Here is a 17,111-nt window from a genome sequence, read left to right on the forward strand (position 1 = left end):
CGAAAGAATAGTTTTGTACTTTTCCTGGCATTGTTTAGTCTGGGGAAAAATTCTTTTAAGAATTATGATGAGAAGCTGAATCTTTGCTTCAATCTGCCCGTCGTTTTCTTTTTATGCTTTTCGAGAGTTGATAACACTGATTGTCAGCTATAATAAGCCACTGTCCTTGCAACAAGGCACTGCATATGGTGAGTCATTCGGTGGCTGCGTTTATTATTCGTCTTGAGCGTCTCTTTGCTTAGTTCTTGGTACTCAAAATACAACAACAAAATTTGTTCTCAATGTCAAAATTTATTTGCAAACTGGACAAGTGGATGCATAGCAGTATGAACTATACTGTTACAATTATGACAAAAAACAACCACAAGGCTACATCTCTAGATTTTGCTGTTCCTACATCTGCTTGCCTAAACTGTTTCCTCTGGATCTACCTTAGAATCAGCGTCTACTTGCTTCATGTCTATCTTTTTGTACTTGTACCAGGATGCACACATCAAATAAACTCCGAAGTTGGCTACACTTAAACCTGCTAGCAACCAATAGAAATAGTTCAAATTATCTCTGTTAAGATTGTTACTAGCCAGCCACCCGCCACTCACCTTGTTCACCACATTCACTACTACCGTACTCGTGTAGTAACCAAATGCCAAGGAACACCAGGAGATGGCTGTGCTCAATGACTTCATGCCTGATGAGCTCTCTGCATAGAAGAAATCCAGCAGTCCCACCAATGTGAACATGTCAGCCATGCCGAATATAGCATACTGGATGCCCAGCCAGAACACACTTATAGGCAAAGGTTCAAGCGAGTCGACCATGTTGTGCTTAACAGCAACCGATTTCCTGCGGGTTTCAATAACTCCAGCGACTGCCATGGATATTGCAGAAAGTACAAGCCCAACACCAACTCGCTGCAGTTGGCGTATTCCGGTTGGTATTCCTGTGAACTTCCGTGCTATAGGGACGAAAACGTGCTCATACACTGGGATTAGGACGAACATAAAGAACAGGGGAATAAATGGAATCGAGGCTGCGGGTACTTGAAAGCCTCTGATGCTTCTATCCATTGTTGTGCCTTGCTGAATGGAGAAAGTTTGAAGCTGAGCCAAACATGTATTCATAAAGACAGTGCTTAATATAACTGGGAGCATGCGAATAAGAATCTTAGTTTCTTCAACTTGTGTGACGGTACAGAGTCTCCAGGGTCCAGGAACAATGACTGTGGTTGAATCTTCTGTACTCCTGACAATTGCAGCCCGATTCAAAATTCTGAAAGACGAGGTTATTGTGGTTATTCACTAGAAATTACATCACAAGGACACTAAAAAAAAATGGTGAAAGATGTCGAAGTACTTGAACTGATCAGTTCTCTCAAGAATCTCAATCTCATTTCCTTTCCTGGCTTCTTTGTCACGTATCTGGTGTAAATCATCTGCCAATTCTGGCATCGGAAGATTTCTGTTTCTAATGGCAGCAACAAAAACCTGAATGAAGAGTGCCAAATACTTGGCTTAGCGTTGATTAAACTATTACAGTAGTAGTTTATACGCAGTTGTTGCTAAAAGGGTGCATACCTGTGCAATACGAACAAATGGACTTCCCTTGGGGACATTATTCCGGTAGATTGATCTTCCCATGCTCAAGAACAGAAGTCCCATTGTTACAGCAATAGTACAAACACCAAATGACCAATCCCATCCCTGATTTGTACTTATCCATACTAAAAATGTGACCCCAAGCATTGCTCCGGTGGTGATGGAGAATAACAACCAGTTGAAGAAGCTGGCAAGTTTAGGTGCCTCCAGGGGGTTCCTTTCATCAAATTGGTCGGCTCCCAGGGATGGCAATGCTGCTTTTACTCCGCTGTTGCCAAACGCGAACAAATAGAGACCTGCAAATAAGAGGGCTCCTTGGCTTCTGGTTATTGCCTCACATTGAGTCGACTTCAGCGTGGCTGCATCCTTGCAGGGAATTGGTCTTAGTTGTGGAAAATGTGCTTGCACTGTCAGGACAGCAAGTCCCTGAAAAAGTCATAATAATATGCTCAGCCAACATCTTTTTAAGAGATTTCACGTTTTGCCCGCTTAAATAAATAGAAAAAATAAAACATTTTGCCTACTCGAATTCCAGGTATAGCCCATTTTTAAGTACCTTAAGTAAAGGAATATATTGCTAAATAGTTAGTTATAGTACCTAAAACAACTCCTAGCTTAAAACAGCTTTGAAATCATCTTACTTTGCGGGAAAAATTAAGACAAAACAGGATATGTCTTTGTCAGCATACTTTCAAGTGAAATGGCAATTGATGATTCTTAGCATACTATACTATTAGTCGGTTGTTACAGCATGAATGCTTCATCTGCACACGTATCATATATTATTCATCTAAGTTTTCACTGTCTGTTGGATGGGAGAGCGTGGACTGTGGAAGTGGTTGGGTGTTACCATGATTAGCAAATTACATGCATGGTTCATTTATTTGCTGTTTATTGAGAAACAACCAGATCAACATCTTGTCATTTCTGCTTAATATATTACAACCTGACCCTAGTCTTATGACAGAAGAAAAGCTATTCAGTAACCAGAAGTTATGTCTGTACGAGGATGTTGGCATTCAACAACCAGATGTTGATATGGTTCAAATTACAAGTTACACTTTGTTAGATGATATTTCTGCGATTAGGAATTGATGAATTTAACAAGAGACAAGGGGAATTTCTAAAGATTAAGAAGAAAAGCTACAGACCACAAATATAAATATGCTTATGGTACAAGTACAAAAAAGTGCAGATATATGCATTAGAGGGAATTGGTGTGGATGAGACTTGAAGACTTTTACTTACCACAGCTTCTATGCATCCAAAGAGAATGGAAGTCTTGAATCTTGACAGGTAAGTATCAGATATAAACCCTCCGAATAATGACAGCAAAAAGGCTGTTCCCATGAGGTTTGTTAGTGTAGTGGCCGACTTTGTCAAGCTGAAGTTCATGTATCCATGGAAGTAAGTGAATAAGCTCACAGCATTAGAGATAAATGCCATATTCTCCAGTGAGGCCATTGCTGCACATAGATGATCAATCAGTCATAGTAAAAAGAAAAAAAGAAAAAAGAAATCAAGCATATATAGTTAAAAAAGAAAAGGAACAAGTAAAAAAGGAAATGACTATAACTACTAGTGATTACTGAATAGCGTATTCGTAATAGAAACTTGAAGTTATACAATATACAAATAAGGCAGCTCGTGTTCCTCCAAGCTTTGCTCGTGGCTTAGGCTGAGTTTCAATGCATATGGCCTGAATATTAACAACCAAAAAAGTTGCTGATCAGTTGGGAAATTTCTTCCTTATTGAATGTACCACAAAGGGGGGAAAAGAATTGCTAAATGCATTATAGCTCTTATGACTTAATTGTTAGCATGAACGAATAGGCAAATTCTATGCCTCAAACAATTGCTTACCATTTTGTTGAGAGCTTCTTTGGAAGCAGCCTCAATGCAAGAATGAAAATGGCTTCTGCAAAGAACGATTAGGGGTTTGGAGAAGTTGAGCTTTGATGCTTTATTTATATAGAGGCATACGGGCACAACTACTCGGTCTTCAAAAAAAAAAAAAAAGACAAGCAAACCACAAAGGAATCAAGGAGGCATCTATGCATATGAAGAAAACTTGGTGGAGTAATGGGTTCTTTTTGTTTCTTCTGATTGGATTTAATGTGTATCGATCCTCCGTTTCTGTTCATTAATGTGAAGTTTGTTAGCAAACAGCCTGAGACGTGCTTCTTTTGACTTTATTAGTTGACATTAGCAAATGATTTTGCAGAATCCCATGGAGACCGAGTTGGTTGCACACAGATGAAATTGCCTATCACAAATATTAAGGTCAGCATTCCATGTATTAGGCCAAGAACTGATAATCTTCATGAGAAAGTGCCCTGGTTTGGTGGTAGGCTGGCTTTTCTTCTGAAAAAAAAAAAAGAAAAGAGCATCAAGAATTACAACAACTAATCCTGTTTAGATGCTTCTATAATCCTCTTGGACTGAGTTTTTGCCCTTGCCTCCTACAAAATTATCATCAATGCACACAAATTTGAGTTTGAATGGCCTTTCAAGACTGCTCAGTAACTGGGAAAAAAGAAAAAACATTTTTTTCCAAGATTGTCTAGTTGTGTTAGACCAAATAGAAATAGGTTCCAAAATTTTAGACCAAATGAATGTTGTACATTTTGGCTGGTCTGCAGCATATAAGAAAAGAGAAAACAAGAAAAAAAAAAAAATGAAAATCTAGAGAATGGTCATTTGTCAGCTGTAGGCCGGACGCCAACGTTCATTAATTTAATGTGATCCAATAATTATGCTTAAAAAATTTGACGTTGCTGATCATATTCAAAGGCGTGCTGTCTGGATGCCCTATTATTACCCTCGTCTACAGCCCGAATCTTCTATGCAGGTCTGTCCTGCATGCCAAAACATTTAAGCATCTTGAAATGGAAAACGCCTACAAGTTCTGATCTGTTGGTAACAAACCAAAAACCCAAAAAAATATGCAAACTTAGCAAGAATCAGATCATTTTGATTGAAAGAGCCCACTTATAGGAATGATTCTTGCAGATCATAATCGGAAGATCCCAGACTTCAGCTCTGACACAACTGCTGTGAGTTTTTTTTTTTTTTTTTTTTTAAATATATGTGGTGTTACATGAGCTAATCTTCCCATTATTTTGCCAAAAAATAAAAAGAAAAAGCAAAAACATATAAACTCCTTGGGTATCTTACTACCCTTCAGACGGACATTTGTACTCCGGAAAATGCTCAGTAGGTAATTAAATGATCTGTTGTCTTAAACCAGTCAACTGCCCTTAACTAGTTAGTTGCGGCTGTAGGAGTTAACCATAGGTATCCTTACAAGTTACAATATCCCCACCTCCCCGCCGCCCATTGCATGTTTCCCATCTCTCGAATTCTTGGAAAGCATTTGAGGTGATCGATCACACAATTCAGTTGGCAAACTATTAGTTGAATTCATTAAATGGTGCCGGTGCCATGCAGAATTAAAATTCTAGGCATACATTTCCAGCAGTCAGGTCCACAGAACTAATTTTTCTCACTACTTGGGCCAAGGTGATTGACAGATGAGATGAAGCTGAAGGTCATTTCACAAGCAATGGACATGGTTCAGATTTTATAACATAGATTATGATGTAAATCAATCCTTTTTTTTTTTTTTTAGTGTTACAATTAACCTCAACTTCAAAAATAATAAAGAAGATACTGTGCTATTACTGTGGCCAAATCCGCCATCATGAATTACAGCAAGCCCCTAATAATAAGAACCCAAAAAAAAAGTATTTTTTTTTAAGATTCAATTTTTGTACCATTTATGTCAAGAGAACACAAAAGTATACCTTGTTTGTCTTATTCTCATCAGTTTATTAGACTACCATTTTACTAACCATTGATTATATATAAAACAAGGAATAATGGTTGCCTAAGTTAGCAGACAAGATTTGGATAACAGAATCCATGGGAAGACGAACAAAACCATCCACTAAAAGATACTCCAAGAGAAGGGGTTAAATCTAACGCTTTGCAGTGAGCGAAAAATTGACCTGGGAGGCGTGCTTATAAGTCGTGTGGCCTGAGGACAGACCGGAAACTGGGACATGCTCCGACAGGAAGGGGCTTCAAGCAAGTTCCACAATCTTGCTTACACAAAACTACTTGCATTTTGCTTATTTGCTCCTACAAAGAATTGGCGTTGACACATAGCTCAAACTCTTTATATTTTACTCAGGTCAACCTCAAAATATTGAGTAAGTATCCATTTAAACAATCATTTGCACTCGTTAACAAACATTATGATGCATCTATCACCCAATAATCGTCTCGCATTTTGGTCGTGATTCAATTGAACGAAGGCAAACGTGTCAACCGTCAGTAGGAACCATCATGGTTTACACTTCATTCAGCTATGTAATTATTATTTATGAATGAATGATACAAGTACTCCTGTCCTCGACAACCTCTCCATCTACCTTCTTTTTTAAAATAAATAAATAAATAAAGTGAGAGGTCTTGATTCTAGACACTCCATTTCCAGCCTACTACCAGTGCTCCATTTCCACCCTGCACGACGAATATGGACCTTTTGGAATTAACGAGTAACCAAACCCAAGTGTCATTAGCGCTAGCTAAACACTTAAATCTTGACGGAGGCCAAGGACCGCAACTTCGCGTGCATGAACCTAAAATTTAGCTGCATTTGCTGTTTGCAGCTATAGAATCGAAAATTCAACATGTGAAGGTATTAATCCCCTGAGCTGTTGCTTGGCACAATTTCTAGCTAACTTTTCCTGCTTCTTTTCCTTGCGCGTTTTGGGCGATTTGAGATTACGCGGACCACGAGGGTCAATTATAAGTTTCTCGAGGACAATAGCATTCTCGAGGAAGTATTCAACAAGTTCTAGTTCACTTCTGCGACCATAGTATCCAAGTAACTCGACCACTTTCAGATGTTGGAGCGGAAAGCTAGCAGCTTTCTTCAACTTTCTATCTCCCCTGACCATATCATCCCACCATGATTCCAACTGCAAACAGATTAAGCTGTCAATAACTAAAATATTGCAGATCAAAAAGAACGGGGGAAAATCTGCTAAGAGTACCCAACACAAATTAGAAAAAGAAAGAAAAGAATAGGAGCAGCAGCAGAAACAGCATGTCTGATACCAAGCATATTAGTATAATCATTGCTTTCTCGCTTTCAAGAATTGATTGGGATCCTAAACTGCATTTAAAAGTTCATAATCATAAGAATGTTCAAGTCCCAGAGTATAATGCTCAATGGCATGGCATGGCATATGGCAAATGCCACAGTGAAAGACAAGAATAACTAAAGCAAGGCTCAAGAAAACCAAACGAGACAATAAAAGAAAGCAATGCCTGAGATTAGTACAGCAATATGCTACCTTCAGCACAAACTTCTCCAAGTTGGGCGAAGCCCTGATCAAAGAAGTAAATCCAATCAAACTGTCATCTTTTGATGCAAAGGCTATTAAGACGAACTCCTTCAGATTAGTAAGTTGAGGAAGCTCACGAACAATTCCTTTTTCCTAGGATGATCAGACAAGAAGAAAGCAAAGCCAAACCAGTGAGGCAAGCAGTTGGCAGTGATTATTAAGCAATACTTGGAAAAGAATCTCTTCCAAGAATTTCACTGAATAACTAGAAAAAACCTGTGAAATGTGAAGCGTATTGGCACGTAAAGTAAGAACCTCTAGTTTTGACAAGCAGCAAGAAAGCCAAGAAATAACATCCCTGACCAAGTTAAGGGAATCCCCAGAAACCCATACATTCACAAGCATGGGGACATTCTGAAGTACAAGATGGTGTGCTGCAGCAGTTTTAAGGGAGACTAAATTTGTGTCGTTGACAATAATGGATTGCAACCTCAAACAGTAGCATACCTCCAGATATTTCAAGGCAATAGATGGACCACAAACTCGAAGGTTGATCAAAACTGAAGAGGCCTCCACTACCAGGCGCTCAAGAAATGGACAATTGATCAAGAAGAATTCCAGTACCTCCCCAGTTACATTCAGACTTTTCAAACTCAATGCTCTAAGGGACTTGAAGCCAATCTGTGAATGATGACGGATTTCAGAGTAACCAGGTTGAGATTTACCACTGCTAAGGCGAAAAAGTTCATAATGGAAAGTATATGATTCTCGAGAAGAAGGCGGGCCATCATCTGGAAACAGGTTCAATTCCAGCCTTTGCACTTTCCTTGCAAATGCATGCTGAGGCCATTTATGAATCTTGTCTCCATAAAAATTGTCCAAATAAAAAGCAACTCTCAAATAATCTAATGCCAAGGACTTGTCTGATTGAAGCAGCACCTTGTCAACCCATTCAACATACTTACGCCTTTCCTTTCTAACAAAGCCCGCATACCTTCCCCAGCTGCGTATTGAGAACATCTTCTTTACCACTTTTGAAGCATCAAAATCAAGGCAAGCCATGGACCTCCATAGATCTATCCAACGCTTTGAAAGAACACTTGTTCTGGCAGCTTCTTTTAGCGTTAGGCAAGACAGAATATAAACAAGGATTTCATCTGGAAGCCGACTAATCTGATCCTTGAGGGGCTGCCCTATCTTTGCACACTATTAAGAAGGAAGAGAGGAAGAAAAGGATCCAGCAGCAAACATATGTTTCCTTTAGCAAATAGTTACAAGAAAGAAACTTCTTTTGTTTTGTGTTAGTAAGAGTGATCCTGTCTCACCTTCCTCGGTCCAAAACCAGTGGCAAGTATTGCCCTTGATTCCATCAAGATCAAAACTTTCTGCTACTTTTCTCTCTGTTATCAAGAATGAGAAAATGAATAACAAAGAATTCCATTTAGTACCATGTTAAGAAAAAGATTACTATGCTGATGCTCGTTAATTGACCACTTGGAGTCCTATGTTAACAAAAGAACCATACAAGTCCTTAGAAGGAAAGTGAGCCTAACAAAATACCCATTAAGAATGACCAGGACAGATGGCATAGAATCCAAAAACAACAGCCAAAAAAAAAAAAAAATCTGCTACAATGCAGGATTTTTTTGTTGTCCTCCTTGCATGCTCTTCTTCCAACATAAATAACAACACATAAAAACACAAATATACCGCTGCAATAAAAACATAACCTTGGAATAAACTGCAAGAATGCCGGCAGATAAAATCAGTCAACAAATGAAACAAATATAATTCAGCTTAAGCATGGTTATCAGAAATTCGTCCTATAATCAAAGAAATCTAGTAACAATTCAGTCTTGGCCAAAATCATTCTAATTAAAGGATGCTGCATAACAAAATTGCTCCAAAAATCTAACAGATATCAAAACATTCATAGTAGGAATATATATGCATATAAGCTACCAAAAAACGTAAACCACAAACTTAGCAGCCAAATAATATAGCTAAACTAAAGATCCTACCAGAAAAAAAAGAAGAAAAGAAAACAAATATGGAAGTGAGGCAGCTACAATCAATTACAATTCCAAAAAAAAAAGGAATTTTGAAACTAATTGCTGCAGTTCACCGTCAGGCCGTGGATTGCTACAATTAATTGAATAGAGAGCATAATCTCTGTAAGCTATCTATAGTTCCCGAAAGCATGCCCGATCCGCATAAACAGAGTTGAATCCACTCAAACTTTTATGTATATATATGAAAAGAAAAGTCGCCCGAAAGCATACCTGACCCGTACGATAAAAGTCGTATCCACTCAAACTTTTATGTATATATATAAAAAGGAAAGTCTCCCGAAAGTATGCCCTGACCCGTACGACAAGAGTCGTACCCACTTAAACTTTTATGTATATATATAAAAAAAAAAAATAGAATAGGGGGCAGGTTACCAGCACAAAATAGTTGAAAGGGTGCATTTTGCGTTTAACTCTAAATAATTAAATTGTTGATATGTTCCTAGCTTATAGAATTTATGTTTACGGTAAAATATTAAATATATTTAAACTCCACGTAACTTCCTATTTTATACAAGTTACAACTACTTCATATCTAAAATCAAATCTCCAACTGAATATCATTTCCCTTTAACAATTAACCAATAACACCCATGCATGTGTAGTTTTCTCGAGGTTGATTCTCATGAACCCTTACCCTTGTTTTTTCCCCCTTCTTAAAAGCAGATTAGGGCACCGTACTTTGAGTATAAAATTATTACTTAAATATACTGAACAAATAATTTTTTTCATTTTTGGTAGGGAAAAAACGACAATATATTAGTCATTGTGTATTTTCTTGAGTTATTATCACTTTACCCTTTAACGTTTGGTACCACTATCAATTTCTTCCTTAACTTTACTTTTTAATCATTTTACTCTAGGGTTGATAGTCAAATTCAACGAAGTTTGTTAATTCAAGTGAAAACGTGTATTTAGCCCTTAAAATTATTATCACATTGTGGTGTAGAGAGAGAGAGATATCTCAATTCTTTTTTTTTTAAATACAAATAAGAAAGAGTTCGATATTTTGGTTATTTTAAAATTACTTTTGTTTTCTGTTGACTACCTATACCAATTCTAATCCTGACGACATTAAAGTAACATGATAATGTTAGACTCTTTCTTATTTTCTTTTTTTTTTTGTAAAATCTAATTTTCTGACTCCTTTTTTTCATATGTCTATTTCTTTTCCTAGTATTAATAAGTGTAAAAAAAGAAACCTGAGAAAACCCTTTTATTTTTTATGTTTTTGAAACTCTTAAAGTGAAAAAAAGAAAGAATAACCATTTCAAAAATTTTTATTTTTAATTATATATAAAAAGGGTAAATACATTTAAAAGTTTTTTAACATATTGGTTAGATCAATGATGGGTAAAATGCCTAAAATTAATGTTAGAAAATAAAATGATCGTATCACTATAATTTAAAGAAATAAAGTGATATTAACAATGTAGTAATACTATAAAATAAAAGGATATTTTAGTCCAAATTTTGTTAATATGCTGAGTTGGATTACCTATGGGGGGTAAAATGATTAAAAGATAACATTAGGTAGTAAATTGATAGTAGTAATATAGTTCAAGGGGATAAAGTGATAATAACCCTATTTTCTTCGATTTTACTTCATCTCATATCTTCTTTGTGTCATTTAATCCTATTGAGAGAGAAAAAAAGTACTCCACTACATGAGTCTCATTTTCCTTTTTACTTTATCTTCCTTTCTTTATTTTGCCAATTGGTTTTCCCATAATGCTGCGACTCTTTCTTCACTTTTCTACTTCAATTGAGAAAATATGATGAATTTGCAAAATTAAGAAAAAATGAAACCATTATTCTGCATGAAATCTTTCCCATGAAATGAAACCATTATTCTGCATGAAATCTTTCCCAATTTTAACCGCTTTTGTTGATTTTTGTTTTTGAAATATTAAATGAGTGTCGATAAAGAAATCTACTAATGCATCATCAATTTAGGCAGTAGCTTAGCAAGGAGAAGAAGAAGAAGAGAGACACATTTAAGAATTTTTGCTTATTTGAACCTTTCAATTATCGATGATCATACGTTTGTAGGCTTTCAATAACTCTATCCTTGCTTTGGACAAAAAAAAAAAAAAAACAAATGACTAGGATGTAGTATTTGTTCTGTTTAAAATTCTTTTTACTATGTTCGGGGACAAAAAAAAAAAAAAAGATGGAGCAGAAAAGTTTCAAGGATCTCGACCAAGTGCGGTCCGTGAGCAAAATTGGTAAATTAGCCCAAATCCCATTTTCTCAGCCTATACCTGAAATGGTTGGACTTAGGCTTTTATCATTTGACAGAAACTACCCATTTTTCCTTATCAAGACTAGTATCATAGTTGCAATAAAAAAAGGGATAATTTCAGAAACCTCCCCTGAGGTTTCTGACACTTTCACTGACATCTCCTGAGGTTCCCAAAATTTCACTAACCTCCCTCACTTTTGAGTTTTTGGTAACAATTCAGTCCAAATCATATTATTACAATATTATTTTCATGTGTGAGAAGGTATTTTTTTTCCATGGCTACCCTTTTGCTCCTTGTATTAGTAGAAGATTGAAAGAAGAATAAAGAAAAATAAATGATTTGGACTGATTACTAAAGTTGAGGGGGTGTAAGTGCAATACAAAAAATTTACATCACCAAATGTGCCATGCAACAGTTATTTGGCAGATTTTGCAACGACTAGCTGCAAATTGCAACGGCAAGATTTTTGCACATTCAGTTTCAATAGCATATAAAGCAAAGCAACTCAACTACCTCTGAGGTTTCAAGCTATTATCATTCTTTGCTGCTGATTTGGAGTGATAACAAAGTGAATTTGCTGTGCTGCAATTAGAGCTCTGAGTTAAAAGTTTTAGCTGCAACGATAGCCTCTTCAAGCCATAGGGGAGAATCATGGAATTCATTCACATCTTTCTCCATTAAAAATAGGTTTTGCCGCTGTAATCGCAAGGCAGCCGTAATGATATCAGAGAGTAAAAGAAATCCAGACAAGTTGTATTTCTATTGTGCAAAGTACGGGTACTTTGAATGGTATAACGGTGAAGAAGAAGAAGTAAATAGTAAAAGAAACAACTTGAATGCAGAAAGAGGACAAGTTAATGCCCGAAATGGAGATGGCATTCCAGTTAGGCAAGTTGCAGGGCCAATGCAACAGCCAAAGCAATTTTTGATACCAGGAGCCTTAGGGAATGTACTGATCATCATAAAACTCACCCTATTAGCTATATTTATTTTCATTCAAATTGTAAAATCAATTCGATGAACTCAGCAACTGTGCTGCAATACTGTACCAAGTAATATGATGCCTTTTCTGGTGATAGGAGATTCATACCAGAAGGCTAAGTTACTTGAAATTCTTTTAAGCAGCAATGTGAAACTGTGTATGCAGCTTTTTAGACTTCAGACCGAAGCAATGAATAGTTACATTATTTCTTATTTGTCATCCACTATGCCAAGTTTGCAAACAATTCTGTGTGAAAAGTTAACAAAAAGACAGATTAAAGATCAATGCAGGATATTACATTAGCTAAAATGCCAGTTGCATATTAGTTATACAACATCACATGTGCATCACTGCAATCCAACAGTACAAAACACCATTTGCATCAAAACACTATATGCAGATGGTGAGGATTGCAATTCCACAGTTCTTAATCACTGTAAGAAGGCATTAACAAAAGCATTAACAAAAGAGATTCAAATAGACATAACTAACAACTGGAATTCAACACCATCTTATCAAAACAACATGCTGAAACTACTGGTACTACTGATGCTTTTGGTGTGCTGATTTGAAGATGCATTTATACTAACAGATGTAGCATTTTGAGATGTAGTGGTAGGTGGAACTGGAACAACTGGATTAGTTAGAGCAGAGTTGAAGTTTTTTGCTCTACCACCAACTCTTGTTGCAGAAGTTGCAGGATTGTGTCCAAAACGCCTTCCTCTCTATTATATTTGAGACATAAACTACATCAAAATTAGGAAACAGCAGCTACCAATTATGTTATTGACAGAAATTTGGGATAGCAGATTAGGATCATATATTTCTATTAGCATGAGTAGTTGCAGTAATTTGCACATTTATTTAAATATGTGCAGCACCATTTTGACTTGGAGGGCTTGGATTACTCCATTGACTGGAGTGCACAACAGGTACATTTTCATGTGCATGATCCTAAAACATGAGATGTAAACTGCAATGAGATTTGCAGTAGATAAACTACTCAGATAACTCAGGAATGATTATGATAACTGTACTTTACCCAGAGAACTGCTCCTGACAGGCCTGTATTAGCCTTTCCTCTACCAGGTCTACCTCTTGTAATTGCCATCTGTGATACCAAATTCAATATACCTATAAGTAATAGTTAGCAGACAAGGATAATATCATATTTTAGGCAATGTATACCTGTTCAGTAGGAGTAGTGCTGCTAGAGCTTTTCTGTACAAGTGTTCCTTTGCAAGTTTTCTTATTGTGACCAAAAGCTCCACAATTTTCACACTTAAGAGTGCTTAACCTCTTTGCCTGTGCTGTGCAAGCAGTTTGATCAGCTTCCCTTCTTTTATTTACTCTTGGTCTACCAGGAGCTCTTCTCAGAGGTGGTGGCAAGACAGTTGTTGGTAGCACTTCAGGCATAGAAGGCCATCTCTTCACATCAGGAATGGGATGAATTATGTGCGAGTATGTTTTTAAATACATGTCTTTAGTGAACCAAACTTCATAGTAGTTCTCTAGTTTTTTTCTCCTATATATAACTCCTAATGCTGCATGTTTGCATGGAATTCCAGAAATTTGAAAAGCACCACAGTCACAGATTTTTTGCCTCAAGTTGACTATGCAAGTTCTGTCCATATCACCAACTTCAAATGTATCCTCACTAGCCATATGCATCTCACATTTTCTTGATGTTTGGCCAATTTCTTTCAGTTTCTCAACAATTCTGGGAGTAATGTGATCAGTCAAGGTGCAGCATTTCTGGTACCTTTTATGCATTTTTTTCATGAACTTTCTTCTTAAACCATCAACCAAAGTCAGTATTGGTTTTCCTCTTAGTTCACCAATCCAAGCATTAAAAGACTCAGTAAAATTATTTGTCACATGGTCACATTTCAACTCAGTTGAGAATACATGTCTACACCAGGTACTTTTTGAAATTTTATCCAAATATTTTCAAGCATTTATGTTAATGTCTTTAATGCTAACCATTGCATCATTATGTCTTATTGCATCATAGCTTTGCGCTGCCTTCCAAAAGAAACTGCTAATTAAGATACCTGAAAATTGACTCTTAAAGTTGCTGTATATATGCCTGCAGCAAGCCTTTTAACTGCCTCAAGAATCATCTCCTCATGTGCAAGATTCAATCCCTGTAACCAAAATAAAATGACTCAGCAACCATTTTCAGATTAAACATGAAAAGCTATGGACAGAAATTTTACCTTTTGCCTATCACTCATGAATGTTAAAGGTTTACTGTGATCAAATGGTCCAAAAAACTCAAAAAAAATAGTAGAAGAACCACCTCCAAGTATCCTTGCTCTCACATTCAGCTACAACAAAGGGTAAAGGAAATATGTTGTTATTTGCATCCAATGCAACTGCTGTAAGCAATACACCACCAAATGGACCCTTCAAGAAACAACTATCAAACCTCACAAAAGGCCTACACCCTTCCAGAAATTCTAACTTTTGTGCTCTGAAACTGACAAAGATTCTTAGGAAGGCAGGCTCAATTAAGAGATTTAGCCTATCATAATATATTTTGCATATGCTATTGGGATTATGCTTTCTTATCAGCTCAGCATATCTGGCAATTTTATATATGATTCAGCATGTGTGCCTTCTATCTCAGCTAGTGCTTTGTTTTTAGCTCTAAAAATTTGCATTTTACTAGGTCTCACACCATACTTAAGCAACTCTGCCTCTACCTCTTTACTGGTCATATTAGGATGATCCCTTATGACAGAAACCAACTTCTTAGCCATCCAGTCAGATGTGGCCTCAGCACATTGTTTGTCCATAACACAAATGTGTTATGGCTGATAGCTTTTAATCTGAAAAGTGACTGAATCAGCCACTGGTGAAGTATGAATTCTCCATTGGCATCCCTCAACATCACAGACAGCAGTGACTCGACTCTTCTCATTCTTTAATCTCAAAATAGGAAAGCCTTTTTGAATGATATAGTCTTACAATGCAACTCTGAAGGCATTCACATTGGTGAATAATTGACCATTTTGAAAGTCTATCTCATCTTTACTATTGTAAATCCATATTTTGTGTCTCATTACTTGTTTTATAGGATCATTTTCTTCCTCAGATTCAGTATTAGGAACCACAACAAGAGCCTCATTGTCCTTAAAATCAGAAAAATTAGTGTCACTGTCCTCACTATATGCATCTACTGCCCTATCATCAACTACTTCCTCATCAGTGTCACTATGTAGGTTGTGTTTTCATGAAGAATCAGAGCTAGAGTCACCATAGTTATCATCCAACTATCCAATGTCTATAATTACTGCGTTGCTAGGAATTTGTTCAATGCATAAATTATCTTCTTTGTTCATTTCTCTCACATTCACTGAAGTATTCTCTTCATCAACTAGAATAATTTTCATATCAGACACATGTATGTTAATTACTAATTTAGATTTATGTATTTTGAGCATCTCAGTAACTGAATCATTATCATTAACATCCATCATGTAATTTTTTTTAGAAACTTCACATCTTATCTACATAAACATATTAACATTGCCAGGCATTTTACTCAATGCCTTCTCAGTTACATCAAGTAGCAAGGAGATGTACATAGAACTGTTAAACGAGCCGAGTCGAGCTCGAGCATGAGCATAGGACAATCGAGCTCGACTCGAACCTCTAATCGAGCTAGCTCGAGCTCGCTCGATTAGTAATTCGAGCTTTACAAGACGTTCGAGATCGACTCGATATACTAATAGAAAACTCGAACTCGAGCTCGAACTCGAGTTTAAAATCGAGCCGAGCTCGAGCTCGCAAAAAACTCAATCCATCCCTCATCAAGAGTACGATGCTTATGAAATTTGCATGCATATATTAAGAACCATTTAACAAGCCTAGTCACGGCAAGTGATAGAATCAGAACACTTGGAAGTGGAAATAAGAGGGAAAAAAATTTCCTATATCAATCCCCACAATCAAAATTTGAAAAGTGAAGAAAAAAACCCCAAAAAATAAAAATAAAAAACCCAATCCTATTAACATTCAATTATAGATGCCGGCTTTTGTACCAAAGGAACAGCATCGCAAGCGGTGCCATTTTCTTCGCCGCCTCCGGGCAGTTTCCTCTTCGGCTTGGCCTCTTGCAGCATTGATACTACATCCCTCATAGTTGGACGGTCAGCCGGATTTCGACTGGTGCATATCAATGCAATTCTTAGCACTAGCATCATTTCCTCCCTCACGGAGGCACACGACGCAGCAGCATTTTTGTCCAGAATATCAAGAAAACCATTTTTACTCTTAATCTTAGACCTCACCCAATCTACTATACTATTGCCATCCCCAAATTCTGCATCCACAGATCTTTTCCCGGTCAAGATTTCCAATAACACCACGCGGTAGCTATAAATATCACTCTTCTCATCGACTTGCAGCGTGTAAGCATATTCTGCAAAAACAAATCGCGCCAACTTCAGAGAGATTCATTGCAAAAAAAAAACAAACGAACGGAGGCTGTGGGGTGCGGGGTGAGAATGGAGGCTGCTGGGTGCGGCGTGAGAATGGAGGTTGCGGAGTGCGACTGCAGGGTGCGGCTGGAGGGTGACGGCTGTGGGAGGGGAAAACGTAAGACCAAAAGAGGAAAAAAAATTAGGGCTACAGACCGAGACTGGAGATGACTTTGGTTAAAATACCCCATATATATTGAAATGACAAAAATGCCCCTACCCTTCGAGCCTAACGAGCTTAAACGAGCCGAGCATAGTTCGGCTCGTGTATTAAACGAGTACTAAGTAGAGCTCGAGCTCGGATCGTTTGTCTCTCTAAACGAGCCGAGCCGAGCTCTTATCGAGCCGGGTCGAGCTCGGCTCGCAAGTTGCCCG

The 17,111-nt window shown here is 37.2% G+C and overlaps 2 protein-coding genes across 4 annotated transcripts; both read right to left on the reverse strand.

Annotated features, from left to right (window-relative positions):
- Positions 1–271: 271 nt before the first annotated feature.
- Positions 272–3,594, reverse strand: LOC113713546 (protein NRT1/ PTR FAMILY 4.5). The gene is made up of 6 exons (XM_027237301.2): positions 3,459–3,594; positions 3,222–3,294; positions 2,844–3,061; positions 1,575–2,021; positions 1,354–1,484; positions 272–1,269 (listed from the first exon to the last, which is right to left on the reverse strand). The coding sequence occupies exons 1-6, from the start codon at positions 3,459–3,461 to the stop codon at positions 408–410; spliced, it is 1,734 nt and encodes a 577-aa protein (XP_027093102.1). The 5' UTR covers positions 3,462–3,594; the 3' UTR covers positions 272–407.
- Positions 3,595–5,930: 2,336 nt separating this feature from the next.
- On the reverse strand, positions 5,931–9,228 carry LOC113713312 (putative F-box/FBD/LRR-repeat protein At5g22670). Of its 3 annotated transcripts, XM_027237008.2 has the most exons (5): positions 9,078–9,228; positions 8,278–8,352; positions 7,229–8,158; positions 6,962–7,105; positions 5,931–6,583 (listed from the first exon to the last, which is right to left on the reverse strand). In XM_027237008.2, the coding sequence occupies exons 2-5, from the start codon at positions 8,320–8,322 to the stop codon at positions 6,272–6,274; spliced, it is 1,431 nt and encodes a 476-aa protein (XP_027092809.1). In that variant the 5' UTR covers positions 8,323–8,352; positions 9,078–9,228; the 3' UTR covers positions 5,931–6,271. The 3 variants fall into 3 exon arrangements, with proteins under 3 accessions (XP_027092809.1, XP_027092811.1, XP_071925428.1); XM_027237010.2 differs by having other exon boundaries at positions 7,460–8,158; positions 8,278–9,228; XM_072069327.1 differs by having other exon boundaries at positions 7,268–8,158; positions 8,278–9,228.
- Between the last annotated feature and the right edge of the window lie 7,883 nt (positions 9,229–17,111).

The sequence above is a fragment of the Coffea arabica genome, chromosome 10c, assembly GCF_036785885.1.
Source record: "Coffea arabica cultivar ET-39 chromosome 10c, Coffea Arabica ET-39 HiFi, whole genome shotgun sequence".
NCBI lineage: Eukaryota > Viridiplantae > Streptophyta > Magnoliopsida > Gentianales > Rubiaceae > Coffea > Coffea arabica.

What these genes read in the sequence shown, in the direction of transcription:
- LOC113713312 (XM_027237008.2), bottom strand. Translation starts at nt 8,322, where the DNA reads ATGGAATCAAGGGCAATACTTGCCACTGGTTTTGGACCGAGGAAG. An exon ending in CTGGTTTTGGACCGAGGAAG is followed by an intron (nt 8,159 to 8,277) that starts GTGAGACAGGAT and finishes CCTTCTTAATAG; the next exon opens with TGTGCAAAGATAGGGCAGCC. An exon ending in TGGAGAAGTTTGTGCTGAAG is followed by an intron (nt 6,584 to 6,961) that starts GTAGCATATTGC and finishes ATCTGTTTGCAG; the next exon opens with TTGGAATCATGGTGGGATGA.
- LOC113713546 (XM_027237301.2), bottom strand. An exon ending in AGCTGCCTTATTTGTATATT is followed by an intron (nt 3,062 to 3,221) that starts GTATAACTTCAA and finishes ATCTATGTGCAG; the next exon opens with CAATGGCCTCACTGGAGAAT. An exon ending in CATTTGTTCGTATTGCACAG is followed by an intron (nt 1,485 to 1,574) that starts GTATGCACCCTT and finishes CTCTTCATTCAG; the next exon opens with GTTTTTGTTGCTGCCATTAG.